Consider the following 27,761-nt stretch of genomic DNA (forward strand, 5'->3'; position numbering starts at 1 on the left):
AAGCAGAGTTAACGTTTCGGGGTCAGTGACCCTTCTTCGGAACTGGAGGAAGGGGATTCAATTTAGCAGGGAAAGAGACAGTGGTACGTGCGGAAGCTCGTCAGCTGTGGAGTGCGGGTGTATCAAATCAACATTAAGTGCTCCTTCGATAGCTCAGCTGGTAGAGCGGAGGACTGTAGTGTTTATAAAGTCATCCTTAGGTCGCTGGTTCGATTCCGGCTCGAAGGAGATCATTTTTATATTCCTATTGGCTATAGTGTGGAGAAAAGGCATTGAATTGGAAGATCAAGCATGATGGTATTACATGGCGGGACAGGCTCGAGGGGCTGAATGGCCTATTCCTGCTCTTATGGCTGGAAATCTGAAATAAAAGCAGAACATTCTGGAAATACTGAGCAGGACTTTTCATTGACCTGAAACTGTAGCTTCTCTCTCCACAAAAATCCAGCTAGCCCGGGCTGTGCGTGGGAAAAATGAAACTAACTCCATCCACCTGGGAGGCAAGGATTAATTACCCGCAAACAGAAATATTAGAGATTGGCTGGCTGCAATTGAGAATGTATGGAGCCGCAGGGTGATTGTGGAGGCAAATCTCGGGAGTAGGAGCTGTTTGAGGCATAGCCGTGACGGTGTGGGTTTTTTCTACTGGAACCTTTGCATCATAAGCTTTTCATGTATAAACTAGATAAATGGTCTGAAAGGAAGTTACTGAGCAGAACAGTAAACCGCTCAGAACGATTTTTTTTTTGTAACTGGGTCAGTGGCTCGGTAATTTGGTGTTTCAGTAAAAGGAAATAAGGAAACTGGATACAGGGTAGAAAGCAGATAACGGATAGAAAGCGCTTCAATTCGGAAACATCCCAGGAAGATCAGGGGTCATCATTATGAAGAGAATGTTATCAGGTAGGTCGAACAACTGCCTCTACACTGAGTAGGATCAGGGTGATTGGAGTTTGGTTATCACAGTAATGTTGTCACAACGTTAGTCTCACAACACATTCAGTTGCACTGCCATTGGAAGGTTGAACCACTCGCCGTTTTAAATAACGTGGTTTACATCGAGTTACCTGGAATCTACAGCACAGAAACTGGCCATTCAGCCCAACTGGTCTATGTCAGCGTTATTACTCCAAATCAGCCTCCTCCCACTCCTCGTCATCTCACCCTATCAGTATGTTTCTATCTCTTTAATCGTCGTGTACTTATCTGGCTCCAGCTTAAATACATCTGTGCTATTTGCTTCAACTACTCCTAAAGGTAGTGAGTTCCATATTCTCATCACCTAAATGAAGAGGTTTTTCTGGAATTCCCAGTTGGACTTATTTATGACTATCCTATATTTATATCCCCTGGTTTTGGACTCTTTTCCCCCCCCCCCCCCCCCCCCCTCAAAAAAAATGTTGTGAATTTCTAATGGTCTCTTCCCTTTTCTGGTGATCATAAAAGGCATCTCTTAAAATCCCCTTTTAGCACCTTTCCAGTAATGGATGTCAGGTTGATAAGCCTGTAGTTCCTAGCTTGGAATTAACTCCTTTTCTGAAAATAGAGATTACATAAGCAAGATGCTAGTCGAAGGGAACTATCCCTGACTCTACTGAACTATTGAAGATATGGGAAAGAGACACGAAGCTCACAGACCACCTTTCCCTTTTCTTTATTCACCCATGAATGCATATTATCTGCAGCTGGTGGTCTATCAAATTTGAGTTTTCCTAGTTTATCTCAGGGGACATTACTATCTATTTTAATAATACAGAAATGTTATTCAAGTTTATGAGGGTAGAAGATGGGAGAACATTGGAATAATGAGTCTGGAGGTGACAGATGTGGATGAAGGTTTCAGCAGCTGATGGACTGAAGCAGGGCAGAGACAGATGAGATTATGGAGGTGGAAATAGGTGGTATTTTGTCCTGGAGAGGATATGGCTCTGTGGCAGTGCCCTCTTGGCTGTGAATGAGGCTTTTACTAACTTTTAGCAGGATTGTGCTGCTCTGGGTCTTGGATCATTGCCCCATTACAATCACTCTGAAAATCCCTTGGTTTACTGGCTTCTGACTTCCAACTAATAGCTGAAGTCAGTTTTATTAAGAAAAATGTTAATAGTTTCCTTTACTAAAAATAATAGGTATAAAAGTCTGTCTATATCATGGTAATAAATTGAAAATATATCTATATAATAAAATACATAATTTTTTATATTTCTGCAAACCATCTTCTTAAACCCCTCTCCCCAAACCCCTCTCCCCATCTCCTTCATTCTCTCGTCTAACAAAAAATGCAAGGAGCTCACCTTATCACTAAGATTGAGGCCATCCGATCAGCTGCTTCTGCTAGTTCCCTCTATTCCCAAACACACCAGGCCAAACTTCCTCAAAACTTCCCCCGCCCTGAGCTTGCATCTTTCTCTAGTTTCTCTCGTATCTCCCATCATGCCCTCTCCAAGCTCGTCTTATCTATGAGCCCCACCTCCTGTTCCCTCGACCTAAAAGAGGTAATGGAATTTTTTTAGATCGTAGGCTCAGACCAGTTTCTTGCACTTACAGCACCATGTAGGAACTTCAGGACACTTCATGTGTCATGGGGGACCAAGCGTGAAGAAAATGTCTCCAGCTGCTTGAGCTCGAGCTCAGGAAGTCTGAGCTTGATGGTGCAGCTGGAGGTATCAGGAAGAATGAGAGTTTCCTGGATCGTGTTTTCCAGAAGGTGGTCACAGGCATAAAGAGTTCAGGACAGTAGAAGGGTGGTCATCCGGTAGAGTAGTAAGTGCAGGAGTCTTTGGGATGTGTGCCACTCTCAACCTGGTACTCAGCATTCGAGCCTGCTGAGAGTGACGACACCTTGAAGGTGTGCAGTTCAGACCATGCCACCAATGGGCAAGGAATTTCACAGGAGGGAACAGCAAACAGTAATAATTAAGTTGTTGTAGGAGATTCCATAGTTAGGGAGATAGACAGGCATTTCCGTAATTGTCATCCTGAGTCCCACATGGTGTTGCCTCTCTGGTGCCAGGGTAAAGGACTTCATGGAGAGGGTGCAGAATATTCTGCAGGGGGAAGGGAATGAGCCAGAAGTTGTGGTACACATTGAAAAAATGGAGGCAGGTATTGAGGTCCTATGGTCAGACTTTCAAGATCTAGGGAGGAAGTTGAAGAGTAGGATCTCAAAGGTAGTAATCTCTGGATTACTCCCAGTGCCATGCACTAGCAAGAGTAGAGATAGGGAGGATCAATACGTGGCTTGAGGTGTGATGAGGAAGGAGGGCTTCAGATTCTTGGGGCATTGGGACCAGTTTTGGGGAAGGAGGCACCTACTCAAAAGGGACGGGTTGCAACTCAACAGGACTGGGACCAATGTTCTCGTGGGGCGGTTCATTAATGTGGTTGGGGAAGGGTTTAAACTGAATTGGCAGGGAGATGGGCACCAGCATATAGAACTAGAACAGAGGAACAGGTGCAAAAGATGAAAGTGTTGGATAGTAGTAGAGAAGGAAGTAGTACTATATTGGATAGGAGCAGACTGCGAAGAATACAAAGACAGATTTAGAATGCATGCATGTGAATGTACAAACTGGTGAATAAGGTTGATAAGCTACAAGCACAAATAGCGGTGTGGGAATATGATGTAGTGGCAATAATGGAAATGTGGCTTAAAAATGGAGAGGACTGGGCGCTTAACATTCAAGGATATAGAGTGTTGAGAAAAGATAGGGAAGGAAAAAAGGGAGGTGGGGTGGCTGTACTGATAAGGGAAGTTATTATGGTGTTGGAAAGAGAGGATGTCCTTGAGGGCAAGGACAGAATACATTTGGTTAGAGTTGAGAGGTAAAAAGGGGATGATCGCACTACTGGGGGTATTCTATTGGCCTCCAAATAGTGAGAGATGGAGGAGCAAATTTGCAGGGAAATCAGAGATGTGCAAGAACTATAGTGTGGTGATACTGGGGGACTTTAATTACCCAAATATTGATTGGGATGTTAAAGTAAAGGGTAAGGAGCAGAAGGAATTTTTGAAATGCGTTCAGGAGAACTTCCTTGACCAGTACGTTCTCAGTCCAGATAGGAAGGAGGCATTGCTGGATCTGATGCTGAGAAATGAGGTGGGCCAAGTGTGGGAAACACTTGAGAAAGAGTGATCATCGTATCATAAGGTTTAGATTAATAATCGAGAAGAGCAAGGAATAATATAAAGTAGAACCTAAATTGAAGAGAGCTAACTTCAATGGCATGAGAGGGGATCTAGCCAGGGTAAAATGGAACCAAAGACTGACAGAAAAGACCGTAACAGACGAATGGATGACCTTTAAGGAGGAGATGTTTCAGGTACATGCTAGGTACATTCCAACAAGGGCAAAAAGTAGTGGAACCAAAGCCAGGGTACCTTGGATGACAAGGGAGATAGAGAATATGAAGAAACACAAAAAGGGGGTGTATGATGAATGTCAGGTGAATTCTTCAAGCAAGAAACAGGCGAAATACAATAAGATGAGGCGATATGAAGAGGAAAACAAGACTGGCAAAGAGAGAATATGAGAATAGAATGCCAGTCAACATAAAAGGGAATCCAAAAATCTTCTACTGACATCTAAATAGTAAGAGGCTGGGTGTGCCCATTAGTGACAAAGAAGGTGATACATGTTTAGAGGTGCAGGGAAAGGCTAGAATACTTAATGAGTACTTTATATCGGTGTTTAGTAAGGAAGAGGATGCTGATAAAATATTGGTAGAGATAATGGATGGGGTGAAAATTGATAGGGAGGATGTACTGGAAAGGCTCTCTATGCTTGGGGTGGGTAATCCCAGGTTGATAAAGCAACTGGGAGTGGAGATACCAGAAAGACTTGCCATAATCTTCCAATCTTCCCTAGATATGGGGGAGGTGCCAGAGGATTGGACAGTGGCAAATGTGACACCCTTATTCAAGAAAGGGTGTAAGGACATTCCTTGTCACTACAGGCTGATCTGTTTAGTATCAGTGGTGGGTAAGGTTTTAGAAACAATAATCAGGGAAAGGAATCAACTGGCACTTTGCGTTAATTAAGGAGAGCCAGTAAGGATTTGGGAAAGGCAGATCGTGCTTGACTAATTGAATTTTTTGATGAAGTAACGGAGAAGGTTGATGAAGAGAATGCAATGGATGATGTCTATATGGATTTTAAGAATGTGTTTGATAAAGTACCACAAAAGATTGGCTACCAAATTTCAGGCTCATGGAATAGGTGAGCCAGTGTCAATTTGGATAAAAACTTGGCTGAAGGACATATATATATAAAATGACAGTATTGGAATACAGAGCAAAATTTCCTGATACCAAACTTGGAAGTGTGTCAAACAGTGAGAATGATAGAAATTGACTTTAACAGGACATGGATAGGCAAGCAGAATGGGCATTCAAGTGGCAGATGGATTTTAATACAGAGAAGTGTCAGGTGATGTATTTGCGCATAAGGGATAGGGAGAGGCAATATAGATATATAGTGCAGATGGAAATTATTGAGCGTCTTTGCCTGGTAGCTGTAAGTTGTCCATGTTTCACAGCCATACAGCAAGATGCTGAGAACACAGGCCTTATAAACCATCAGCCTGGTCCTAAGGGTCAACTTGGTGTTTTCCTATGCATGTTTTGCAAGTCGGCCAAAGGTGGTAGCTGCTATCCTAATGCGTGTATCAAAGGAACAGATTGTCTGTCGCCATGGACCCAAGGTAGCAGAATTTGCTAACCACTCACAGTTGCCTCACAAATCCGTGCCAATCCTTCCAAACTCCATGTTTGAATCCCTCCAATCAGGTTTCCAATTCTTCCATAGTATTGAAACACTTATCAAAGTCATAAATAACATCCTATGTGACTGTGACAAAGGTAAACTATTCCTCCTCGTCCTTCTTTACCCATCTGCAGCCTTTGACATAGTTGATCACACCATCCTCCAGCAATGCCAGGCCACCGTCGTTTGGCTGGGTAGGACTGCACTTGCCTGGTTCCCTTCTTATCTATCCAGTCGTTGACAGAGAATCACCTGCAATGGCTTCTCTTCCTGCTCCCTCAGTGTAACCTCTGGTGTTGCCCAAGGGTCTGTCCTTGGCTTCCTCCTGTTTCTCATCTACGTGGCAACTTTGGCAACATCATCCAAAAACACATAATTTTACACATGTACACTGGCAACACCCAGTTCTACCTCTCACCATCTCTCTTGACCCCTCTGCTGTCTTAAAATTGTCAGACTGCTTGTCTGACATCCAGTATTGATAAGCAGAAATTTTTCCAACTAAATGGTCAGACGACTGAAGCCACTGTCTTCAGTCCTCGCCACAATATCCATTCCCTAGCCATTGACTCCATCCCTCTAAAATAAAAACATGAAATGCTGGAAATATTCAGCAGGTCTGGCAGCATCTGTGGAGAGAGAAGCAGAGTTAACGTTTCAGGTCAGTCAGTGGAACAAAGGCAAACAATATGTTAATGGTGTGTCGAAAGACAAAGCATTAGTACAGATAGGGTGTTAACGGACTGAAAATTGAACATTGCGGCTCCACAACCTTCTGGTCAGCTATTCTGTGACCTTGTTCTATCTACATCTCCTTTGTTATCTCTTGCCCCACCCCCGCTTTACTTGCTTATAACCTTTTACATTTCTAATATTTGCCAGTTCTGAAGAAGGGTCACTGACCTGAAATGTTAACTCTGCTTCTCTCTCCACAGATGCTGCCAGACCTGCTGAGTATTTCCAGCATTTCTTGTTTTTATTTCAGATTTCCAGCATCCGCAGTATTTTGCTTTTATTTTAGTGACTCCATCCCTCTGCCTGGCAACTATGTGAGGCTGAACTAGACTGTTTGCAACCCTTGTGTCATATTTGACCCTGAGATGAGCTTCCAACCACACATCTATGCCAGTACAAAGACTGCCTATTTACACCTCAGTAACATTGCTTGACTCTGCCCTGCCTCAGCTCCTTTGCTGTTGAAACCCTCATCCATGTTACCTCTAGACTCAAGTTTTTCAACACACTCCTGGCTGGCTTCCATATTCTGCTTTAGGATCATAGAATCATAGAAAGTTTACGGCACAGTAAGAGTCCACTTGGCCCATCATGTCTGTGGCAGCCGAAAAACGTTCTACCCATTCTAATCCCACCTTCCAGCATTTAGTCTATTGCCCTGCAGTTTACGGCACATGAGGTGCATATCCAGACTTCTTTTGAATGAGTTGAGGGTAAATGCCTCAACTACCCTTTCAGGCAGTGAGCTCCAGACCCCACCATCCTCTAGGTGAAAAAACTTTTCCTCATCTCTCCTTTAATCTTTCTACCAATCACTTTAAATCCATGTCCCCTAGTCTCTGACCTTTCTGCTAAGGTAAATAGGCTCTTCACATTCACTCTATCCAGGCCCCTCAAAATTTGTACATTTCAATCAGATCTCCCCTCAGCCTTCTCTGTTCCAAGGAGAACAACCCTAGCCTATCCAATCTTTTCTCATAACTGCATTTTTCCAGTCCTGGCAACATCCTCGTAAACCTCCTCTGTATCCTCTCTAGTGCAATTACATCCTTTCTATAATGAGGTGACCAGAACTGCACACTGCACAAGTTGTGGCCTAACTAATGATTTATACAGTTCCAGCTCTTATATTCTGTGCCTTGGCTAATAAAGGAAAGGATTCCATATTCCTTCTTAACAGCCTTATCGACCTGTCCTGCTACCTTCAGGGACCTGTGGACATTAACTCCAAGGTCCTTCACTTTCTCTACACCTCTCAGTATTTTCCCATTAATCATGTATTCCTTTGCCTTGTTTGACCTCCCTAAATACATCATTTCACACTTCTCCAGGTTGAATTCCATTTGCCACTTTTCTGCCCAGACCATCAATATCTTCCTGCAGCCTACAGCTACCCTCCTCGTTATCTACCACACGGCCAATCTGCAAACTTCTTGATCATGCCCCCTACATTTATGTCCAAATTGTTAATATATACCACAAATCCTAAAGCAGAATATGGACCCAGTACTGAGCCCTGCAGAACACCACTCTACCCTACATAAACTTGAGGTCATCCAAAACTCTGCTGCCCATGCCCTAACTCATACCAAGTCCCGTTCACCCATCACGCCTGTGTTCACTGACGTACATTAGCTCCCAGTAAAGCACATCTTGATTTTAAAATTCATTTCCTTGTTTTCAAATCTCTCCATGTCCTCGCCCCTCCCTATCTCTAATTTCATCAAGCTCTACGACCCTGATGTATTTGTGCTCCTCTAATTCTGGCCTCGTGGGCATCCCGATTTTAATTGTTCCCCTTTTGGCAGCTGTGCCTTCAGCTGCGTTTGCCGCTAGATCTGGAATTCCCCCCGCCGTCGTTGTCATCCTCGCCATCCAAACCCCTTTACCTCACTTTCCTCCTTTAAGACACTCCTTAAAACCTAACTCTTTAGCCAGGTTTTTGGCTCTAATATCTCATTATGTGGCTCAGTGTCAAATTTTATTTGAAAAGGCTCCTGCTAACTGCCTTGGGACTTTTTACCAGGTTAAAGGCTCTATATAAATGGAAGTTTTTTTGTACGGCAAGTTATTTGGAATGTATTTGGAGTGGGAAAAGTAGATTTAATTCGAAAGTGAATTGAATAAACACTCGAAAGGAGAAAGTTATAGTGAAAGAGCAGGGCACTGGAATTAACTGGATGTATTTGTTCCGGAACATTCTGCGATACTTAGAGCCCATTCTCTGTCCATCCGGGGAACGCGCGCGGCTCGAACACGGAATAAACACTGTTGATTGGACAAACCGTGTGCTAGCTGCACCAATCGGAAAGTGTGTTATTGGTGAAGTGGTTGGGTTGGTGGAGAGGAAAGCAAAGCTGAGTGAGAGTTGTTGCTGATATCGTTTGGTCCGGAATGAGCTCCATCGGTACCGGGGTGAGTAGGCAAAGCCGGTAGGCCTATTTCTGATGTGACTGAGCGATCGGATGGGAAAATATCGGGGGCGGAGGGATGTTCGGTCTGAGAGGGTTGCTGAACGGGGTTGGGCTCGGGCCTGGGCCTGCCCGGGGATAGTGCGCTAGGCCGCGCGGAGGCGGGCTTCGCTCAGCCGGGTTGATAATTCCACTTGGAGCAACGCAGCAAGTATCAGCTAACAGGCGGGTGTTTCTGAGCACCTTCATGGCGGGCCGGACACTCTGGCCGCGTTTCTGCCACTGAAGCTGCTGAGTCACTGGGGGCCTCCGCAGTCGAAGTGAAAGTACTGGCGAGGGGGCGGATTCGGTGATGGTCGTCGGATTGTAATTAATAAATCGGGAGTACGGCGGAGAGCGGCTTCCTGGTCGTTAGCTGAGAGTTTCAGACTGAAAACGTCTACCGCACACGAGAGACAACCGGCTTTCACATTTACAAAAAATTTCTGTTCCGAATGTGAACGGGCTGTCGATTCCTTTTTTGTAAATTGCACATGAATTGATACACATTTAATAAACTAGGTTTTTAATATAACTTACTGATTTTTATTTCAAAATGAAGTGTAAATAGAGTTCATCTCCAACCAATTTTTTCTTCCCTACTCTTAATGGATTGTTCCACTCGTCATGTGTTGTGTCTTGGCCATCATCCAATAGAAATCAACAAAAGAGAAACAAAAATCAAGTTGGTTGAAATGGCGGTGTAAATTTAGGAATTTAATTTACTCGTTTAAAGACTACGCGCGGTTTGGATTTATTTTATTCTGTAATGAACTGATGATTGTGAGCGCTGGATTATATAATTATAATGTGTTTTTTGTCTGTCCGGACTGTTTTAATTGGTCACATGATCCAGTGAAATGTTGCACCTGTGGGATGACAGTTGGCTAAAGAGATACTTCCATACCCTCTGTTTGCACCACTGCAGATGGATGATATTGCAACTTCTTCCAATCAATGCCAGCAGAGAGATCAGAAAGTGTGAGGAGTAGGGCTTCAAGCTGTGCTCTTTGGCACCCAATCAAAAAAAGCCTTACTTTTCTGTGACTTTGTTAGTGGTTGCAGCTTTGAGGTGTAGCTGCTCTGATGCGATATTGACTGGAGTGCGTGAAGCATGTGTGCTGCCAACAGTTGCAGGCAGCAGTGAGGTGGGATTGGTGGTGGGGGAGGGGGAGAACAGTGGAAAATAAAGGGAGCCCAACAACAAAGTTACCCTGGCTGGAGGGTTGGGGGGAATGGATGGGAGGGATAGAATGAGGGATTGGGATGACATAGGAAGAAGGGGTGGGAATGCGATGGGGATGGTATGAGAGGATGGCATGGGATGGGGATTTAAAGGAGTACTGTTGCAATAAAGATACTGACTTCATTGCAAATGTTTTGTGGCTCTTCACTAGTTTTATTTTATAATACAAGACCTTTAAGACTGGTGGTTGCTGAATCGTAATTCCACGCTTTGGTCTTAAAAGTTTCAGTTCTTGGAAAGCATTTTTAAAAATTATAAGTATACATTTTATTTTACTTGTATATTGTTTTCTAGGAATTTATCATAGAAAGAAAGAACTTGCATTTAGCTAACAGATTCCGCGACTTCAGGATGTCCAAAAGTGCTTTACAGTCAGTGAAGTACCTTTTGAAGTGTAGTCACTGTTATGCAGGAATGTGGCAGCCAATTTGTGCAAGTAAGGTTCCACAAACAGTGATAATGACCAGATAATTTTTATGGCTACGTTTGCTGACAACGCAACCACTAGGTGGCGATGTACTAGCACATGCACAAACGCAGCCTCATCCACTTAAACGTCACTGTCTGTGACGTTCAGGCAGATGCCAGGATTAAAGATGGCGCTGCTCCATTTATCACAGAAAAACAACTTCAACCCATGGCAGAGCACAATGGACATGTTTGATACATGGAAAACATTGCACTGTTTCAGGTCTCATCAGAGGGACAGCACCTCCTGAGAGTGCTGCACATCGTGCGTACTTCTGTGAGGTTTCAGTGCTATCCCGCTCTCCGGCCGCTCACCCCCCGCCCCACAAAATCCCGCTCTCTGGCCGCTTCCCCCTCATCCCGCTCTCTGGCCGCTCACTCCCCACTAACCGAGCCCCCCCCACCAATCCCATTCTCCGGTTGCTCACGCCCTGCTTCCCTCCCTCCACACAGACACCAGCTCTAGCCCGTGGGCCGCGCCACTTCCCTTCTCTCTGCCACTCGCTCCTACATCGCCCCTTCACCCCTTGCGGCCTGTTTTGCTTCGGGGCAAAGCGATTGACTGAGGAAGGAAGCGGTGCGGCCCACAGCCTAGAGCTGGGGGGGTGGGGGAGGAAGCGGCCAGAGAGTGGGATGGTGGGGAGGGGGAGCAGGGAGTGAGCGGCCAGAAAGCGGGATGGATGGGTGGGGGCGTGAGCGGCCTAAGGTGAGTGGCCGAGGGGCAAGAGCGTCTTTCTGCGCATGCGCCATTTAGCGTTTTCCTGCGCAAGTGCCAGTTAGTCCTGGCAAGACATAGGCTGCGCATGCACAGCATCTCAGCGCAGGAGACCGTTTGTGCATGTGCACAGCTTGGAGTGCTCTGATGACGTCAGTGTTGTGAGGAGTCACTTTGAATTTTTATAGTGATGTTGGTTGAGGGATAAATATTGGCCTGGACACTGGGGAGAACTCCCCTGCAAATAGAGACATTAGGATCTTTTACACCCACCTGAGGAGGCTGGCAAAGACTCTGTTTGATCTATGGCTGTATTTTGCTGACAATGCAACCACTAGGTGGTGCAGTACTGGCACATGCGCAAATGCAGCCTCATCGACTGCAATGTCTCCGGCAGCTGCCAGTAATAAAAATGGCGCTGCTCAATTTGAGACGAAAAACAAATTAGACCCAAACCCCCTTAATGGCTGTGATTGCCACCTCCCTCCCACCATCTCTGCTTCTCTTCGCTGCTCCCTCGAGTGACCGTCAACTTGCAGTCTGCCTCGCCACCTGGAGAAGCGGAGAGGTGGGATGGAGTGAGCGGCCAAGGTGGGGGGAGGGGTGGGGCGGAGAGCAGCGGGGCCGGCTGGAGCGAGTGGCCGGGCGCCTAAGACAAAGCGGCTATTGGGTGAGGACGTCATTGTGTGGTGACGTCTGTGATCGCTGGGTGCTGTCAGGAGTCACTCCGTTGTTGTATTGCCCAGAAGAAGGCACCTCTGACAGTGCAGCACTCCCTCAGTGCTGCACTGAAATGTCAGTCCAGATTATTCGTTCAAATGTTTGTGGGATTTGAACCTCCAACCTTGTGACTGAGTGACTACTGCTGAGCTGCAGCTAACACCTAAGTTTCAAAATGGAAGGAGTTACATTTTTAAGTGCACTAGACATAATTGTTAGGTGATTTATTTTGTACATTGTGTGGTTTTGTGTGGGACAGATGTTAGAGTTTTAATTGCTTTTTGGTGAATTTGGGAAAAAATAGAAATGTACTCTTAGTTAAGTAGGTGACAGTAGATCTATTTTCATAGTGTTTTTATTTTGCTGTTCGCAACAGCAAGCTGAGTTAGCTAGTGTTACGGTGGGAGTAATGCACTGTCAATTAAGTCCCAATACTCCACAGGTCGCAGCATATTTTTAAAGTTTTCCCAACTACCGGAAATTAGACAAATTAAACACTTTAGTAACCCCCAGAATAAACAGACCAAACCAGGTATCTTTAGACAACAATAAACTCAATCCTTTAGCTATTATAAATTTGTGTCTAAAGACTTCTTCATAATTTCTTATTTAACCTAATTCTTCCCATGCGCGCACATGCATTCAAAAAACTAACTAACTGGTTTAAAAAAAAAGTTGTAAGAATAAAATAAGTAGCTGGGTTCTAAGTCCCAGTGAGTTATGTTCCTGGTTGGTCAGGTGACCCAGATTAGAACAATCATGCCAGTCGAAATCTCCAGGCGAATTTGACAGTCTATAACGGATAGGTGTTCAAAGCGCTTTGGTTGCAGCAGGTATCATCTTTCTTTCTTTGGCCTCCTTATCTAGAGAGACAATGGGTAAGCGCCTGGAGGTGGTCAGTGGTGTGTGGAGCAGCGCCTGGAGTGGCTATGAAGGCCAATTCTAGAGTGACAGGCTCTTCCACAGGTGCTGCAGAAAAATTTGATTGTCGGGGCTGTTACACAGTTGGCTCTTCCCTTGCGCGTCTGTCTTTTTTCCTGCCAACTGCTAAGTCTCTTCGACTCGCCACACTTTAGCCCCGCATTTATGGCTGTCCGCCAGCTCTGGCGAACGCTGGCAACTGACTCCCACGACTTGTGATCAATGTCACAGGATTTCATGTCGCGTTTGCCGACGTCTTTAAAGCGGAGACATGGACGGCCGATGGGTCTGATGCCAGTGGCGAGCTCGCTGTACAATGTGTCTTTGGGGATCCTGCCATCTTCCATGCGGCTCACATGGCCAAGCCATCTCAAGCGCCGCTGACTCAGTAGTGTGTATAAGCTGGGGATGTTGGCCGCGTCGATGACTTCTGTGTTGGAGATACGGTCCTGCCACCTGATGCCAAGGAATCTCCGGAGGCAGCGAAGATGGAATGAATTGAGATGTCGCTCTTGGCTGACATACGTTGTCCAGGCCTCGCTGCCATAGAGCAAGGTACTGAGGACACAGGCTTGATACACGTGGACTTTTGTGTTCCGTGTCAGTGCGCCATTTTCCCACACTCTCTTGGCCAGTCTGGACATAGCAGTGGAAGCCTTTCCCATGCGCTTGTTGATTTCTGCATCTAGAGACAGGTTACTGGTGATAGTTGAGCCTAGGTAGGTGAACTCTTGAACCACTTCCAGAGCGTGGTCGACAATATTGATGGATGGAACATTTCTGACGTCCTGCCCCATGATGTTCATTTTCTTGAGGCTGATGGTTAGGCCAAATTCATTGCAGGCAGCCGCAAACCTGTTGAGACTCTGCAGGCACTCTTCAGTATGAGATGTTAAAGCAGCATCGTCAGCAAAGAGGAGTTCCCTGATGAGGACTTTCCGTACTTTGGACTTCGCTCTTAGACGGGCAAGGTTGAACAACCTGCCCCCCCCCCCCCACCCGATCTTGTGTGGAGGAAAATTCCTTCTTCCGAGGACTTGAACGCATGTGAAAGCAGTAGGGAGAAGAAAATCCCAAAAAGTGTGGGTGCGAGAACGCAGCCCTGTTTCACGCCACTCAGGATAGGAAAGGGGTCTGATGAGCCACCATGTTGAATTGTGCCTTTCATATTGTCATGGAATGAGGTGATGATACTTAGTAGCTTTGGTGGGCATCCAATCTTTTCTAGTAGTCTGAAGAGACCACGTCTGCTGACGAGGTCAAAGGCTGTGGTGAGATCAATGAAAGCAATGTAGAGGGGCATCTGTTGTTCACGGCATTTCTCCTGTATCAGACGAAGGGAGAACAGCATGTCAACGGTCGATCTCTCTGCACGAAAGCCACACTGTGCCTCAGGGTAGACGCGCTCGGCCAGCTTCTGGAGCCTGTTCAGAGCGACTCGAGCAAAGACTTTCCCCACTATGCTGAGCAGGGAGATTCCACGGTAGTTGTTGCAGTCACCTCGGTCACCTTTGTTTTTATACAGGGTGATGATATTGGCATCGTGCATGTCCTGAGGTACTGCTCCCTCGTCCCAGCACAGGCATAGCAGTTCATGTAGTGCTGAGAGTATAGCAGGCTTGGCACTCTTGATTATTTCAGGGGTAATGCTGTCCTTCCCAGGGGCTTTTCCGCTGGCTAGAAAATCAATGGCATCACTGAGTTCCGATTTTGTTGGCTGTATGTCCAGCTCATCCATGACTGGTAGAGGCTAGGCTGCCTTGAGGGCAGTCTCAGTGACAACATTCTTCCTGGAGTATAGTTCTAGGTAGTGCTCAACCCAGCGGTCCATTTGTTTGCGTTGGTCAGTGCTTATGTCCCCTGATTTAGATTTGAGGGGGGCGATCTTCTTGATGGTTGGCCCAAGAGCTCTCTTAATGCCATCATACAGTTCTTTTAACAAGGAGTATAGCCACAGGTCTATTTTGGTTTCTAAAACTGGTAGTTTTTCAGTAGAAACTTTACTGAGAATTCCAGCAAACACAAACAAATGACAGGGCCCTCCCCTCTTGAAGGCAAATGTTCTTTTTTCCCCCAGGGTTTTCTCTTTCGGCAATACAGAGCCTGAAGATAAATGTAGATTTTCCTGCTAAGAGAGATATACAGCTTTTTCCTTCAGCTTTGCTGGACTCAAGTTCAGACCGGTTGAAGCCAGTCTTTATCCACAGTTAAAAGTTACAGTACACCATGTGACCTCTCTCTCTTGCTGTTGCCGAGGATTCACATCCCAAAGCACTTCAACGCCAATTAAGTTTTATTTGAAGCGCAGTCACTCTTGTTGGAAACATGTCCACCAATTTGCATGCAGCAAGGTCCCACAAATAGTAAGGGATCAGTTTGTCAGATAAGTGTTGGCCGAGGGATAAAGTTAGCCAGGGCTCTGGATGAACTCCTTTCTCTCTTCCAGTAGTGTTGTGAAATCTTGTTATGTCTATCTGAGGGTTTACTGTCATCAAAAAAGATGGTTCTACCCATGCTCACATTAACATTTTAAAAAATTGCTAGCAAGCAGAGGGGCAGCTTTCTCTCAAAGGGCAGAGGCGAGTAGTGCTGCAATACAGTAGCCTTAATGTGCTCTCCATGCCAGGTTCTTAAGTTATATACAGTTGGTTCTGTATGGCAGCATTGCATTTGGAGTGAAAACAATTATATCTGGAATTGATAACTGAGCTTTGCTAATGGTTGAGAGTTTATCCAGTGTGTAACTGAATGTTGCAGTCAGGGAAGGCTTCAGGCGCAATCTATGCTGAGTTAGCCTGTCTTGGGCAGGATGGGAGTCGGTTTGCAGTATCTCTGTTTAGGTCTGGCAGTGCCTTGATTTTAAAATTCTTGTCTTTATTTTAAAATCCTTCCCTCGCCTTAGCCCTCTTTTTATAACCTATTTCAGTTCTACAGCCATCTGAAGTCTGTGCATTCCTCCAATTCTAGCCTCTTGCGCATCCCTGATTTTTAATTGCTCCATCACTAGTGGCTGTTCCTACAACTGCCTAGCCCCTAAACTCTAATTCCCTCCCTTAAACCTCTCTGCCTCACTACCTGACTCTCCTTAAAACTTGCCTCCTTGACCAAGCTTTTGATTAATTGTCCCAATACCTTCATATATGGTTGTGTTGAATTTTATTTATGCTTCTATGAAGCATCTTGAGCTGTTTATGAAGCTAAAGATGCTATATAAATGCAAGTAGTTGCTGGGGATTGGTCAGAGTTCTTACTGATTACCATCTCGTTACTATTGCATATCTGTGCTAATGCCTTGTTTGCAGGGCTGGCGTCTGCTTTGGAGCTTCTGAAACCACATTTCATCGTACTGGAGAATTCCTGCCCACACTGGTGTCGCCATTTGCATCGATTGTCAGCCAGAGTTTCCCCACTTGTCACGACTGATGTTGAGGATGACTCTTTTGACAGCATACTTGAGTCATAGTCACTTGGCCTATCGAGTCCATGCTGGCTTTCCATGGAGCAATCCAGTCGGTCCCACTCCTCTGCTTGATCTCTGTAGCCCTATCTCCACTCCTACCACCCTTGTGGGCAGCGAGTTCCAGGTCATTACCACTCACTGCGTAAAGATGTTATTCCTCACATTTCCCACTGCATCTCTTGCCCAAAACATTCAGTCTGTGTTCCCTAGTCCATGTACCATCAGTTAATGGGAACAGTTTTTCCTTGTCTCCACTATCCAAACCTATTCTTAATCTTGTATACCTCGATGGAATTCCCCCTTGCTGCAAGGAGAACAAACCCAGCTTCTCCAACCTAACCTTGTAACTAAAATCCCCCATCCCTGCAGCCATTCTGGTAAATCTCCTTTGGACCCTTGCATCCTTTCTAAAGTATGGTGGCCAGAACTGGACTCTACTTGGGGCCTAACCAGAGCTTTTGGACTCAATACCTCTAATTATGAAGCCCAAGATCCCGTACGCTTTGCTAACTATACTCTGTCTTGCCAGCTTCAAAGATTGATGCACATGCACCCCCAAGTTGCTCTGTTTCTCAACACTCTTTAGAACTGTGCCGTTAAGGTTATATTGCCTCTCCCTTCTGCCAAAATGCATCACCTCGCACTCGCCTGCCCTTTCTGCTAGCCTATCTATATTCTGTTGCAGACAGTTCATATAATTCTCACTGCCACTCCGTTTGGTATCGTTGGCAAAATTTGAAATTCTACTCTCTATTCCAAGAGCTGTTATTTTATATAAAGCAAAAAAAGCATGGTCCTAGCATTGACCCTTGGAGAACACCACTGTCTACCATCCTCCAGGCTGAAAAACAACCATTTACTATGACTCGCTGTTCTGTCCTTAAGCCAATATTTTATCCAATTCCATGAGCCTTAATTTTGTTAACCAGCCTTTTATGTGGTACTTTGTTAAATGCTTTCTTAATCTATACAAATAAAATCCACCACATTCCCTTGATCAACCTTCTCTGTTACTTCATCAAAAAATTCAGTTATATTAGTCAAACATGATTTGCCTTTTATAATCCTTAATTCAAACCTCTCCAAGTGTGTAATTTTTTCCCCCCTGTTTCCAAAACCTCACCGACCACTGAAACTTACTGGCCTGTAGTTGCTAGGACTGTCCTTGCACCCTTTCTTGAATAAGGATGTCACATTTGCTATTCTCCAATCCTCTGGCACTTGCCCCATATTTAGGGAAGATTGGAAGATTATGGCAAGCCCTTCCGTTCTCTCCACCCCCACTTCCTTCAGCAATCTTGGATGCAAGCTGTCTGGACCAGGTGACTTATCTACCCTAAGCATAGCCAGCCTTTCCAGTACCACCTCCCCTCTCAATTTTTTACCCTGTCCATTGCTTCTACCTATTATTTTGTTAGATTCCTCTTCCTTAGTAAACACTGATACAAAGTACTTATTAAATATTCTAGTCTTGCCCTGTACCTCTAAGCACATATTCCTTTTTATTGACTTCGTAGCGGTTAGGTACAACTGAGTGGCTTGCTCGGCCATTTCAGAGGGCATGTAAGAGTTAACGGACCACCCGGCATCGACCCAGTCACCGGAAACGACAACGGCAAACCCACCCCTGTCAACCCTGCAAAGTCCTCCTTACTAACATCTGGGGGCTTGTGCCAAAGTTGGGAGAGCTGTCCCACAGACCAGTCAAGCAACAGCCTGATATAGTCATACTCACGGAATCATACCTTACAGACAATGTCCCAGACACTGCCATTACCATCCCCGGGTATGTCTTGTCCCACCGGCAGGACAGACTCACCAAAGGTGGTGGCACAGTGGTATACAATAGGGAGGGAGTTGCCCTGGGAGTCCTCAACATCGACTCTGGACCCCATGAAGTCTCATGGCATCAGGTCAAACATGGGCAAGGTAACCTCCTACTGATTACCATCTACCGCCTTCCCTCAGCTGATGACTCCGTACTCCTCCATGTTGAACAGCACTTGGAGGAAGCACTGAGGGTGGGAAGGGCACAAAATGTACTCTGGGTGGGGGACTTCAATGTCCATCACCAAGAGTGGCTTGGTAGCACCACTACAGACCGAGCGGGCCGAGTCCCAAAGGACATAGCTGCTAGACTGGGTCTGCGGCAGGTGGTGGGGGAAACAACACGAGGGAAAAACATACTTGACCTCGTCCTCACCAATCTGCCTGCCGCAGATGCTTCTGTCCATGACTGTATTGGTAGGAGTGACAACTGCACAGTCCTTGTGGAGACGATGTTCCGCCTTCACGTTGAGGATACTGTCCATCGTGTTGTGTGGCACTATCACCGTGCTAAGTGGGATAGATTTCGAACAGATCTAGCAATGCAAAACTGGGCATCTCTGAGGCGCTGTGGATCATCAGCAGCAGAATTGTACTCAACCACAATCTGTAACCTCATGGCCTGGCATATCCCCTCACTCTACCATTACCATCAAGCCACGAGACCAACCCTGGTTCAATGAAGAGTGCAGGAGGGCATGCCAGGAGCAGCACCAGGCATACTTGAAAATGAGGTGTCAACCTGGTGAAGCTACAACACAGGACTATCTGCGTGCCAAACTGCATAAGCAGCATGCAATAGACAGAGCTAAGTGATCCCATAACCAACAGATCAGATCTAAGCTCTGCAGTCCTGCCACATCCAGCCGTGAATGGTGGTGGACAATTAAACAACTAACTGGAGGAGGTGGCTCCACAAATATCCCCATCCTCAGTGATGGGAGAACCCAGTACATCAGTGCGAAAGATTTGGCTGAAGCATTTGCAACAATCTTCAGCCAGAAGTGCCGAGTTGATGATCCATCTCGGCCCCCTCCTGAAGTCCCCAGCATCACAGATGCCAGACTTCAGTCAATTCGATTCACTCCGCGTGATATCAAAAAACGACTGAAGGCACTGGATACTGCAAAAGCTATGGGGCCTGACAATATTCCGGCAATAGTACTGAAGACCTGTGCTCCAGAACTTGCTGCGCCCCTAGCCAAGCTGTTGCAGTACAGCTACAACACTGGCATCTACCCTGCAATGTGGAAAATTGCCCAGGTTTATCCTGTACACACAAAGCGGGACACGTCCAACCCGGCCAATTACTGCCCCATCAGCCTACTCTCAATCATTAGTAAAGTGATGGAAGGTGTCATCAACAGTGCCATCAAGCGGCATTTGCTTAGCAATAACCTGCTCAGTGACGCTCAGTTTGGGTTCCGCCAGGGCCACTCAGCTCCTGACCTCATTACAGCCTTGGTTCAAACATGGACAAAAGAGCTGAACTGAAGAGGTGAGGTGAGAGTGACTGCCCTTGACATCAAGGCAGCATTTGACCGAGAATGGCATCAAGGAGCCCTAACAAAACTGAGGTCAATGGGAATCAGGGGAAAAACCCTCCGCTGGCTGGAGTCATACCTAGCGCAAAGGAAGATGGTTGTGGTTGTTGGAGGTCAATCATCTGAGCTCCAGGACATCACTGCAGGAGTTCCTCAGGGTAGTGTCCTAGGCCCAACCATCTTCAGCTGCTTCATCAATGACCTTCCTTCAATCATAAGGTCAGAAATGGGGATGTTCGCTGATGATTGCACAATGTTCAGCATCATTCGTGACTCCTCAGATACTGAAGCAGTCCGTGTAGAAATGCAGCAAGACCTGGACAATATCCAGGCTTGGGCTTAGAAGTGGCAAGTAACATTCGCGCCACACAAGTGCCAGGCAATGACCATCCCCAACAAGAGAGAATCTAACCATCTCCCCTTGACATTCAACGGCATTACCATCGCTGAATCCCCCACTATCAACATCCTAGGGGCTACCATTGATCAGAAACTGAACTGGAGTAGCCATATAAATACCGTGGCTACAAGAGCAGGTCAGAGGCTAGGAATCCTGAGGCGAGTAACTCACCAGTACCTCCTGACTCCCCAAAGCCTGTCCACCATCTGCAAGGCACAAGTCAGGAGTGTGATGGAATACTCTCCACTTGCCTGGATGGGTGCAGCTCCAACAACACTCGAAGCTTGACACCATCCAGGACAAAGCAGCCCACTTGATTGGCACCCCATCTACAACCTTCACTCCCTCCACCACTGACGCATGGTGACAGCAGTGTGTACCATCTACAAGATGCACTCCAGCAATGCACCAAGGCTCCATAGACAGCACCTTCCAAACCCGCGACCTCTACCAACAAGAAGGACAATGGCAACAAATACATGGGAACACCACCACCTGCAAGTTCCCCTCCAAGTTACACACCTTCCTGATTTGGAACTATATCTCCATTCCTTCACTGTCGCTGGGTCAAAATCCTGGAACTCCCTTCCTAACAGCACTGTGGGTATACCTACCCCAAATGGACTGCAGTGGTTCAGGAAGGCAGCTCATCACCACCTTCTCGAGGGCAATTAGGGATGGGCAATAAATGCTGGCCTGGCCAGTGACGCCCACATCCCATGAATGAATAAAAAATTACCCTCTTTGTCCCTAATAGGCCCCACTCCATCTTTTACCCGCTTACTGTTTACATGCCGGTAGAAGATTTTTGGGTTCTATTTTATGTTGATTGCCATTCTATTCTCATTTTCTGTCTTTGCCAGTCTTATTTTCCTCTTCATCTCCCCTCTCTATTAAACTGTATTTGGCCTGGTTCTGACTTGAAGAATTCACCTGACATGCATCATTTTTTTTGTTTCATCATCATCTCTATCTCCCTCGTCATCCAAGGAGCCCTGGTTTTGGTTTCCCTCCCTTTTGCCTGTGTTGGAATGTACCTAGCCTGTATCTGAAGCATCTCTTCCTTAAAGATAACCCACTGTTCTGATACAGTTTTTCCTGTCAGTCTTTGGTTCTATTTTTATCCTGGCTAGATCCCTTCTCATCGCATTGAAATTAACCTTCTTCCAATCTAACCGTTCTACCTTGTATCGCTCCTTGCTCTTCTGCATTCAGTCTATATCTTTATGATATGGCAATCACTCTTGCCCAAGTGCTTCCCCAAAGTCACTTGGCCCACCTCATTTCCCAGCAGCAGATCCAGCAATGTCTCCTTGCTATTTGGGCTGCAAACATACTGATCAAGGAAGTTCTCCTGAATACAATCCAGAAATTCCTCCCCCTCCTTTCCCTTTACTCTAAAATTATTCCAGTTGATATAAAGTCTCCCCAATATCAGCACTCTATAGTTGATGCACATTTCTGTGGTTTCCCTGCAGATTTGCTGCTTGTGCGCACGCTGTCAGGAGCCTATCGAATGCCCCTAGTAGCGTGATCATACCCTCTTTGCTTTTCAATCCTAACCAGATGGATTCTGTCCTTGCCCCCCTCAGAACGTTTCCTCTTTCCAACACAACTACATCTTCCCTAATCAGTATTGCCACCTCATCTCCCTTTTCTCATTCTCTAATTTTCTGAGCACTTTATATCTTTTGTATATTAAGCACCTTAGTCCTCACCATTTTTGAGCCACACTTCCGTTATTGTCACTACATCATATTTCCATACTGCTATTTGTGCTTGTAGCTCAACAACCTTCTCCACCACACCTTGTGTGTTTTCATATACATGCATTGTAATCCTGGCTTTGCATTCCTTGTAGCCCTTCTCGGTCTGCTGTTATCAGATATGGAACTATTCCCTTCTCTAGTACTCTCACATGCACTTTATTCCTCTTTTCTGCTTCTACATGCTGGTGCCCATCCCCCTGCCAATTTAGTTTAAACCCTCCCCAACCATATTAGTGAACCTCCCTGTGAGGACATTGGTCCCAGCCCTGTTGAGGTGCACCCGTCCATTTTGAATAGGTGCTTTCTGTCCCAGATCTGGTCCCATTGACCGAAAAGTCTGAAGTCCTCTCTCCTGCACCATGCTTCAAGCTGCTCATTGATCCTCCCTATCTTCTTATTTCTACTTGGGGCGGCACAGTGGCGCAGTGGTTAGCACCGCAGCCTCACAGCTCCAGGGACCCGGGTTCAATTCTGGGTACTGCCTGTGTGGAGTTTGCAAGTTCTCCCTGTGTCTGCGTGGGTTTCCTCCGGGTGCTCCGGTTTCCTCCCACATGCCAAAGACTTGCAGGTTGATAGGTTAATTGGCCATTATAAATTGCCCCCAGTATCGGTAGGTGGTAGGGAAATATGTAGGGACAGGTGGGGATGTGATAGGATTATGGGATTAGTGTAGGATTAGTATAAATGGGTGGTTGATGGTCGGCACAGACTCGGTGGGCCGAAGGGCCTGTTTCAGTGCTGTATCTCTAAACTAAACTACTCAACTGTGAATTGGAGCTTTGGGCACCCTGCCGGTCTCTTGGCATAGGCTACCTCCCCATATAGCTTATCTTTGGGGATGCGGCCATCTTCCATCCTGTGCAAATGCCCAAGCTAGTGAAGCTGCCCTTACTTGATTAGCGCTAGCATGCGTGCCCTAGAAAGGACTGCTTCATTGGTGACTGTCTTCCCATGTGATGCCGAGGATGCGTCATAGGCGCTGGAGATGGAAATTGAGCCTTTTTTCTTGGGAGGTTACCATTGATCAGAAACTTAACTGAACCAGTCATATAAATACTATGGCTACAAGAGCAGGTCAGATGCTGGGAATTCTGCAGCGAGTAACTCACCTCCTGATACTCCAAAGCCTGTCCACCATCTGCACAAGTCAGGAGTGGGATGGAATACTCTCCACTTGCCTGGATGGGTGCAGCTCCAACAACACTCAAGAAGCTCAACACCATCCAGGACAAAGCTGCCCACTTGATCAGCTCCCCAACCACCACCTTTAACATTCACTCTCCCCACCAGTGGCAACAGTATGTACCAGGTTATATATACAAGATGCAATGCAGCAACTCACCAAGGCTCCTTTGACAGCACCTTCCAAACCTACGACCTCTACCACCTAGAAGGGCAAGGGCAGCAGATGCATGGGAACACCACCATCTGCAAGTTCCCCTCCAAGTCACACATCATCCTGACTTAGACCTATATCGTCGTTCCTTCACTGTAGCTGGGTCAAAAACCTGGAACTTCCTCCTAATAGCACTGTGGCTGTATTTACACCAGATGGACTGCAGTGGTTCAAGAAGGTGGCTCACCACTTTCTCAAGTAATTAGGGTTAGGCAACACATGCTGGCCTTGACAGTGCCGCTCACATCTCATGAAAGAACTAAAAAAAACGTCCAGGCTTCGCTGCCGTGCAATGTGCTGAGGATATAGGCCTCGTAGATAAGCATCTTGGTCTGCAAGTCTGTGTGTTGTTTCATGCCTGTTTTGTTAGTCGGTCAAAGTTGGTGGCTGCCTTTCCAATGTGTGTGCTGAGCTCTTTATCAAGAGACAGGTTGTCTATCACTCTAGACCCAAGGTAGCAGAATTTACTGACTGCTTCAAGTGGTGTGTTGTTGAGTCTGATCGCAGGCGGAGGGACAACACCCTGTCCCATAACTACAGTTTTCTTGATGCTGATGGTAAGGGAGAACATGACACAACTATATCTTCTCTAATTGCCCAAGTTCTCCCCCAAAGACACTTCATTTTCCAACAGCAGGTCAAGCAATGTCTCCTTGCTATTTGTCAAGGAAGTTCTCCTGAACACAATCCAGAAATTCCTCCCCCTCCTTTCCCTTTACTTTTTTAAAAAAAAAATTATCCCTGTCAATATTTGGGTAATTAAAGTCTCCCTAATATCAGCACTCTATATAGTTGATGCACATTTCTGTGATTTCCCTGCTGACGATCCTTTGGAGCTGGTCATCTGTCTGGGCAACTAATGTGGTATCATCAGCATACAGAAGTTCTCTGATCAGGACATGTCTTGGCTTTCAGTCTTGATAGGTTGAGGAGTTTCCTGTCTGGTGTGGAGGTACACTCCTGCTATGTTGGCAGGGAAAGCATAGGTCAGGAGGACAGAGAAAATGATACCAAACCAAGTAGGGGCTAAAACGCAGCTCTGTTTCACCTGATTCGTATCTCAAAACTGTCAGAGGTGGAGCTGTCGAACTGAATGGTGCTGTACATGCTATCATGGAAGGACTGTATGAGACTGCGAAGCTTGGGAGGACAGCAGATTTTTTTCTCTCTCTAGTATCTGGTAGAGGTCCATCCTGCTCAGTGTTAGATGCTTTTACGAAATCCATAAAAGTGAGGTAGAGTGGTATTTGCTACTCTCTGCACTTCTGAAGCTGATGTAGGGAGAAGATCATGCCCATCATGAATCTGCCTGCTCTGAAACCACATTGAGCCTCTGGATATAGCCAGTAAGGACCCTTGATTTAAAGAAGAATCTAAAATTAAGACATGGCAGATCAGGTAGTGTGTAGGCACTGTCGCATTTATGGACAATGAGACTGTGTCTCAGGCTGCCACATCTGCAAGAAATGTGTCTGCCTTGAGATATTCTGGCTCAGAGACATTGAGCTGGAGTTGGAGCCAGAGACACTCCGGCATGTAAAGGAGGATCAGGAATTACTAGATAATTTACTCCAGAGTACAGTCACACACCAGAGGAAAGTGCAGGAAGCCGGAAGGGGAGAGCGTGTCAGCCAGCTAGACAAGAGAAATTTAGGAGGTAGTGAAGTGGGACCAGCAAACACTCTTAGCCAACAGGTAAAAAGTACACTAACAATAAGGAGAAAGACTGTGGGAAAGATTGACAGCCAAAATGCTGACCAATGCACCATGGAGTTGGAGGCTTTCCAAGGGGAGGAGGTGCAGAGTGAAAAAGTTGTAGTTAATAGGGGATTCTATAATAAGGGGGATATATAGTATTCTTTGCAGTGTTACGACCACTCAAGTCAAAGCCCCCCCCAATCAAAATATACGATTCTGATTGTGGTGGGAGAAATGCACTGCTGATTCGGTCCCATCTCTCCATAGATCGCCTAACATATCATTTTAAACTTTCCAAATTAAAGTAAGACCCAGCCAAATTGTACCATCTACTAACCCCCAAATGAGTCTTTAGATCAACAAATTAACTAATTAGAAAAACTAAATTCTTAAACACTAAGATGTAAACAACATTTAAAGTAGAAAAAATTGGAGTCCTTGCATATTAACACTCCTGCCGAAGTGAAATCTTCCAATGTTGCTTGATGTCTCAGCCGTCCGATGGGGGATAAAAAGGTTCTTCAACAGTAGAACAGTCCATAGTCGAGTTCAGCAGTTGAATTGATTTTTCCAGTGATGAATTTCAATAATTACAGTTCAGTAGTTAAAGGAATTTGGTTATTTTCTTTTAAGAAATTATTCTGGCTTGACATCAGAATTCTGAATGTATAATAAAATAAGGTTTAAATAAACCGAGAGAGCTCATTTCCTTCTGTATATGCTGGTCCAGTTGTCTGTGTCTGAGAGTTAGAACAGTCTCTGTTTCCACTATAAGCCAGTTCAAAATTAAATTGTAACATTGTATCTCTCGATCTTCAGTCTCTGAGTGGCTGTATCCTGGGGCAAGGAGAATGCATTCTTTGACTCAGTCTCTGGAGCTTTTTGCCTTAAAGCAGTACTGCTCATTTTCCAGCCTTAAAGGCACACCATATTCTTCCTAGAAAAAAAAACTACAGGATCATAACAGCAGTCACGGTCAAGAGTACCAAAAAGTATGTTGTCTACCTAGTGCAAGGGTAAGTGACATCTCAACAGCTGGAAAAGGATCCAGTTGTTATACTCCATGTTGGAATCAATGACACAGGAAAGGTTAGGAAGGACGTCCTGCTAAGGGAGTTAAGTTGAAAAGCAGGATCTCATGGGTAATTTCTGTTATTAACTGAGCTATGTGTATTTCTTTTTTTTTCTTTTGGGCCTCCTTATCTCGAGAGACAATGGATACGCGCCTGGAGGTGGTCAGTGGTTTGTGAAGCAGCGCCTGGAGTGGCTATAAAGGCCAATTCTGGAGTGACAGGCTCTTCCACAGGTGCTGCAGAGAAATTTGTTTGTTGGGGCTGTTGCACAGTTGGCTCTCCCCTTGCGCCTCTGTCTTTTTTCCTGCCAACTACTAAGTCTCTTCGACTCGCCACAATTTAGCCCTGTCTTTATGGCTGCCTGCCAGCTCTGTCGAATGCTGGCAACTGACTCCCACGACTTGTGATATTGGCACTGAAACAAAACAGACTAGGAAATTCAACACATGGCTAAAGGAATGGTGTGTGAAAGAGGGGTTCCATTTCATGGGACAGGAATGAGCTGTACTGTTCAGCCTGCACCTGAATTGGGCTGGGACCAAGGTCCTAGCAGAAAGGATAACTAGGACTGTAAATAAGACTTTAAACTAATAACATCGGGGAGCGAACTGCTACAAATGACAGAAACCTAACAAAATCAGGAAAAGACTGAAGAACAAATCTAAAGGAAGAAATGAGGATAACACCTGGCCAGAGATCAGAGCTTGGAGCATTACGGTAAAATAACTACAAAAAAGTAAAGAATAATTAAAAAAAAATTAAACTGCTGTTACAGCAATGTATGTAATATTCAAAACTAAGTGGATAAACCAGAGGCAATAATTTGTAGTGGCTCTGGATATAGTAGGGAAAACTGAAACGTAGCTACATAGAGAACAAGATTGGCAACTAAATATTGCAGCATATAATACATTTAGGAAGGAGAGGTAGAGTAGCTGTACTAGTTAAAAATGTAATGGTAATAGGAAAAAAAGATGTAACTAGCTGTAAGATAGATACAGAATTCATATGCATTGAGTTAAAAGGGATCATCACTGTAGACCACCAAATAGTGGAAGGGAATTCGATGAAGAAATATATAGGTAAATCTATGACTTGAGTTGTAGGTTTGGAATAACCATGAGATTTCAATTACCCCAAACAAACTAGCAGGAAGAAGATGTGAAAGGAGGAAAAAGAATCCAGCTTTTCTAGTGTTTACAGATCCCTTTCTCGCTCAAAATGCGAACAGTCCAACAAGAATCATTACTGGATCTTGTAATGGGTAATGAACCAGAACAGATGGGAGAAGTAAGAGTAGGGAGAGAATCTTAGTAGCGATCATGACATAGTAAGGTTCAAGAGTGGGACCAAGAGTGACAAAAGTAGGACAAAGATTGCAGTAATGGATTGAGAAAGAGAAAATTGAGGAAATGAGGTAAACTGGGAGAAAATCTTCAAAACCAAAGAGACAGAAAAACTGTGGGAAATGTTTGAAAGGGTAATCAATAGAGTTCAAGAAAAATATATTCTACAAATAGCCAAAAACAAACCAGCTAATTATGTGGCACCACAGATGAAGAACTGAAGGGAAAATT

The 27,761-nt window shown here is 45.4% G+C and overlaps 1 protein-coding gene and 1 non-coding gene across 2 annotated transcripts in view; both read left to right on the forward strand.

Moving 5' to 3' along the window:
• Nucleotides 1–142: 142 nt before the first annotated feature.
• trnay-gua (transfer RNA tyrosine (anticodon GUA)) lies at nucleotides 143–228 on the forward strand. Its single transcript is given in 2 exon segments — nucleotides 143–179; nucleotides 193–228. It is a non-coding gene; the product is annotated as a tRNA-Tyr (tRNA).
• Nucleotides 229–8,802: 8,574 nt separating this feature from the next.
• The window catches only part of psma3 (proteasome 20S subunit alpha 3), a 33,197-nt gene continuing 14,238 nt past the window's right edge, over nucleotides 8,803–27,761 (forward strand). Inside the window, exon 1 of the mRNA XM_068039222.1 lies at nucleotides 8,803–8,912. Coding sequence (XP_067895323.1) covers nucleotides 8,892–8,912 — 21 coding nt within the window. The 5' untranslated portion in view covers nucleotides 8,803–8,891. The remainder of the gene's footprint in view (nucleotides 8,913–27,761) is intronic.

This window comes from Heterodontus francisci, chromosome 9, assembly GCF_036365525.1.
Source record: "Heterodontus francisci isolate sHetFra1 chromosome 9, sHetFra1.hap1, whole genome shotgun sequence".
NCBI lineage: Eukaryota > Metazoa > Chordata > Chondrichthyes > Heterodontiformes > Heterodontidae > Heterodontus > Heterodontus francisci.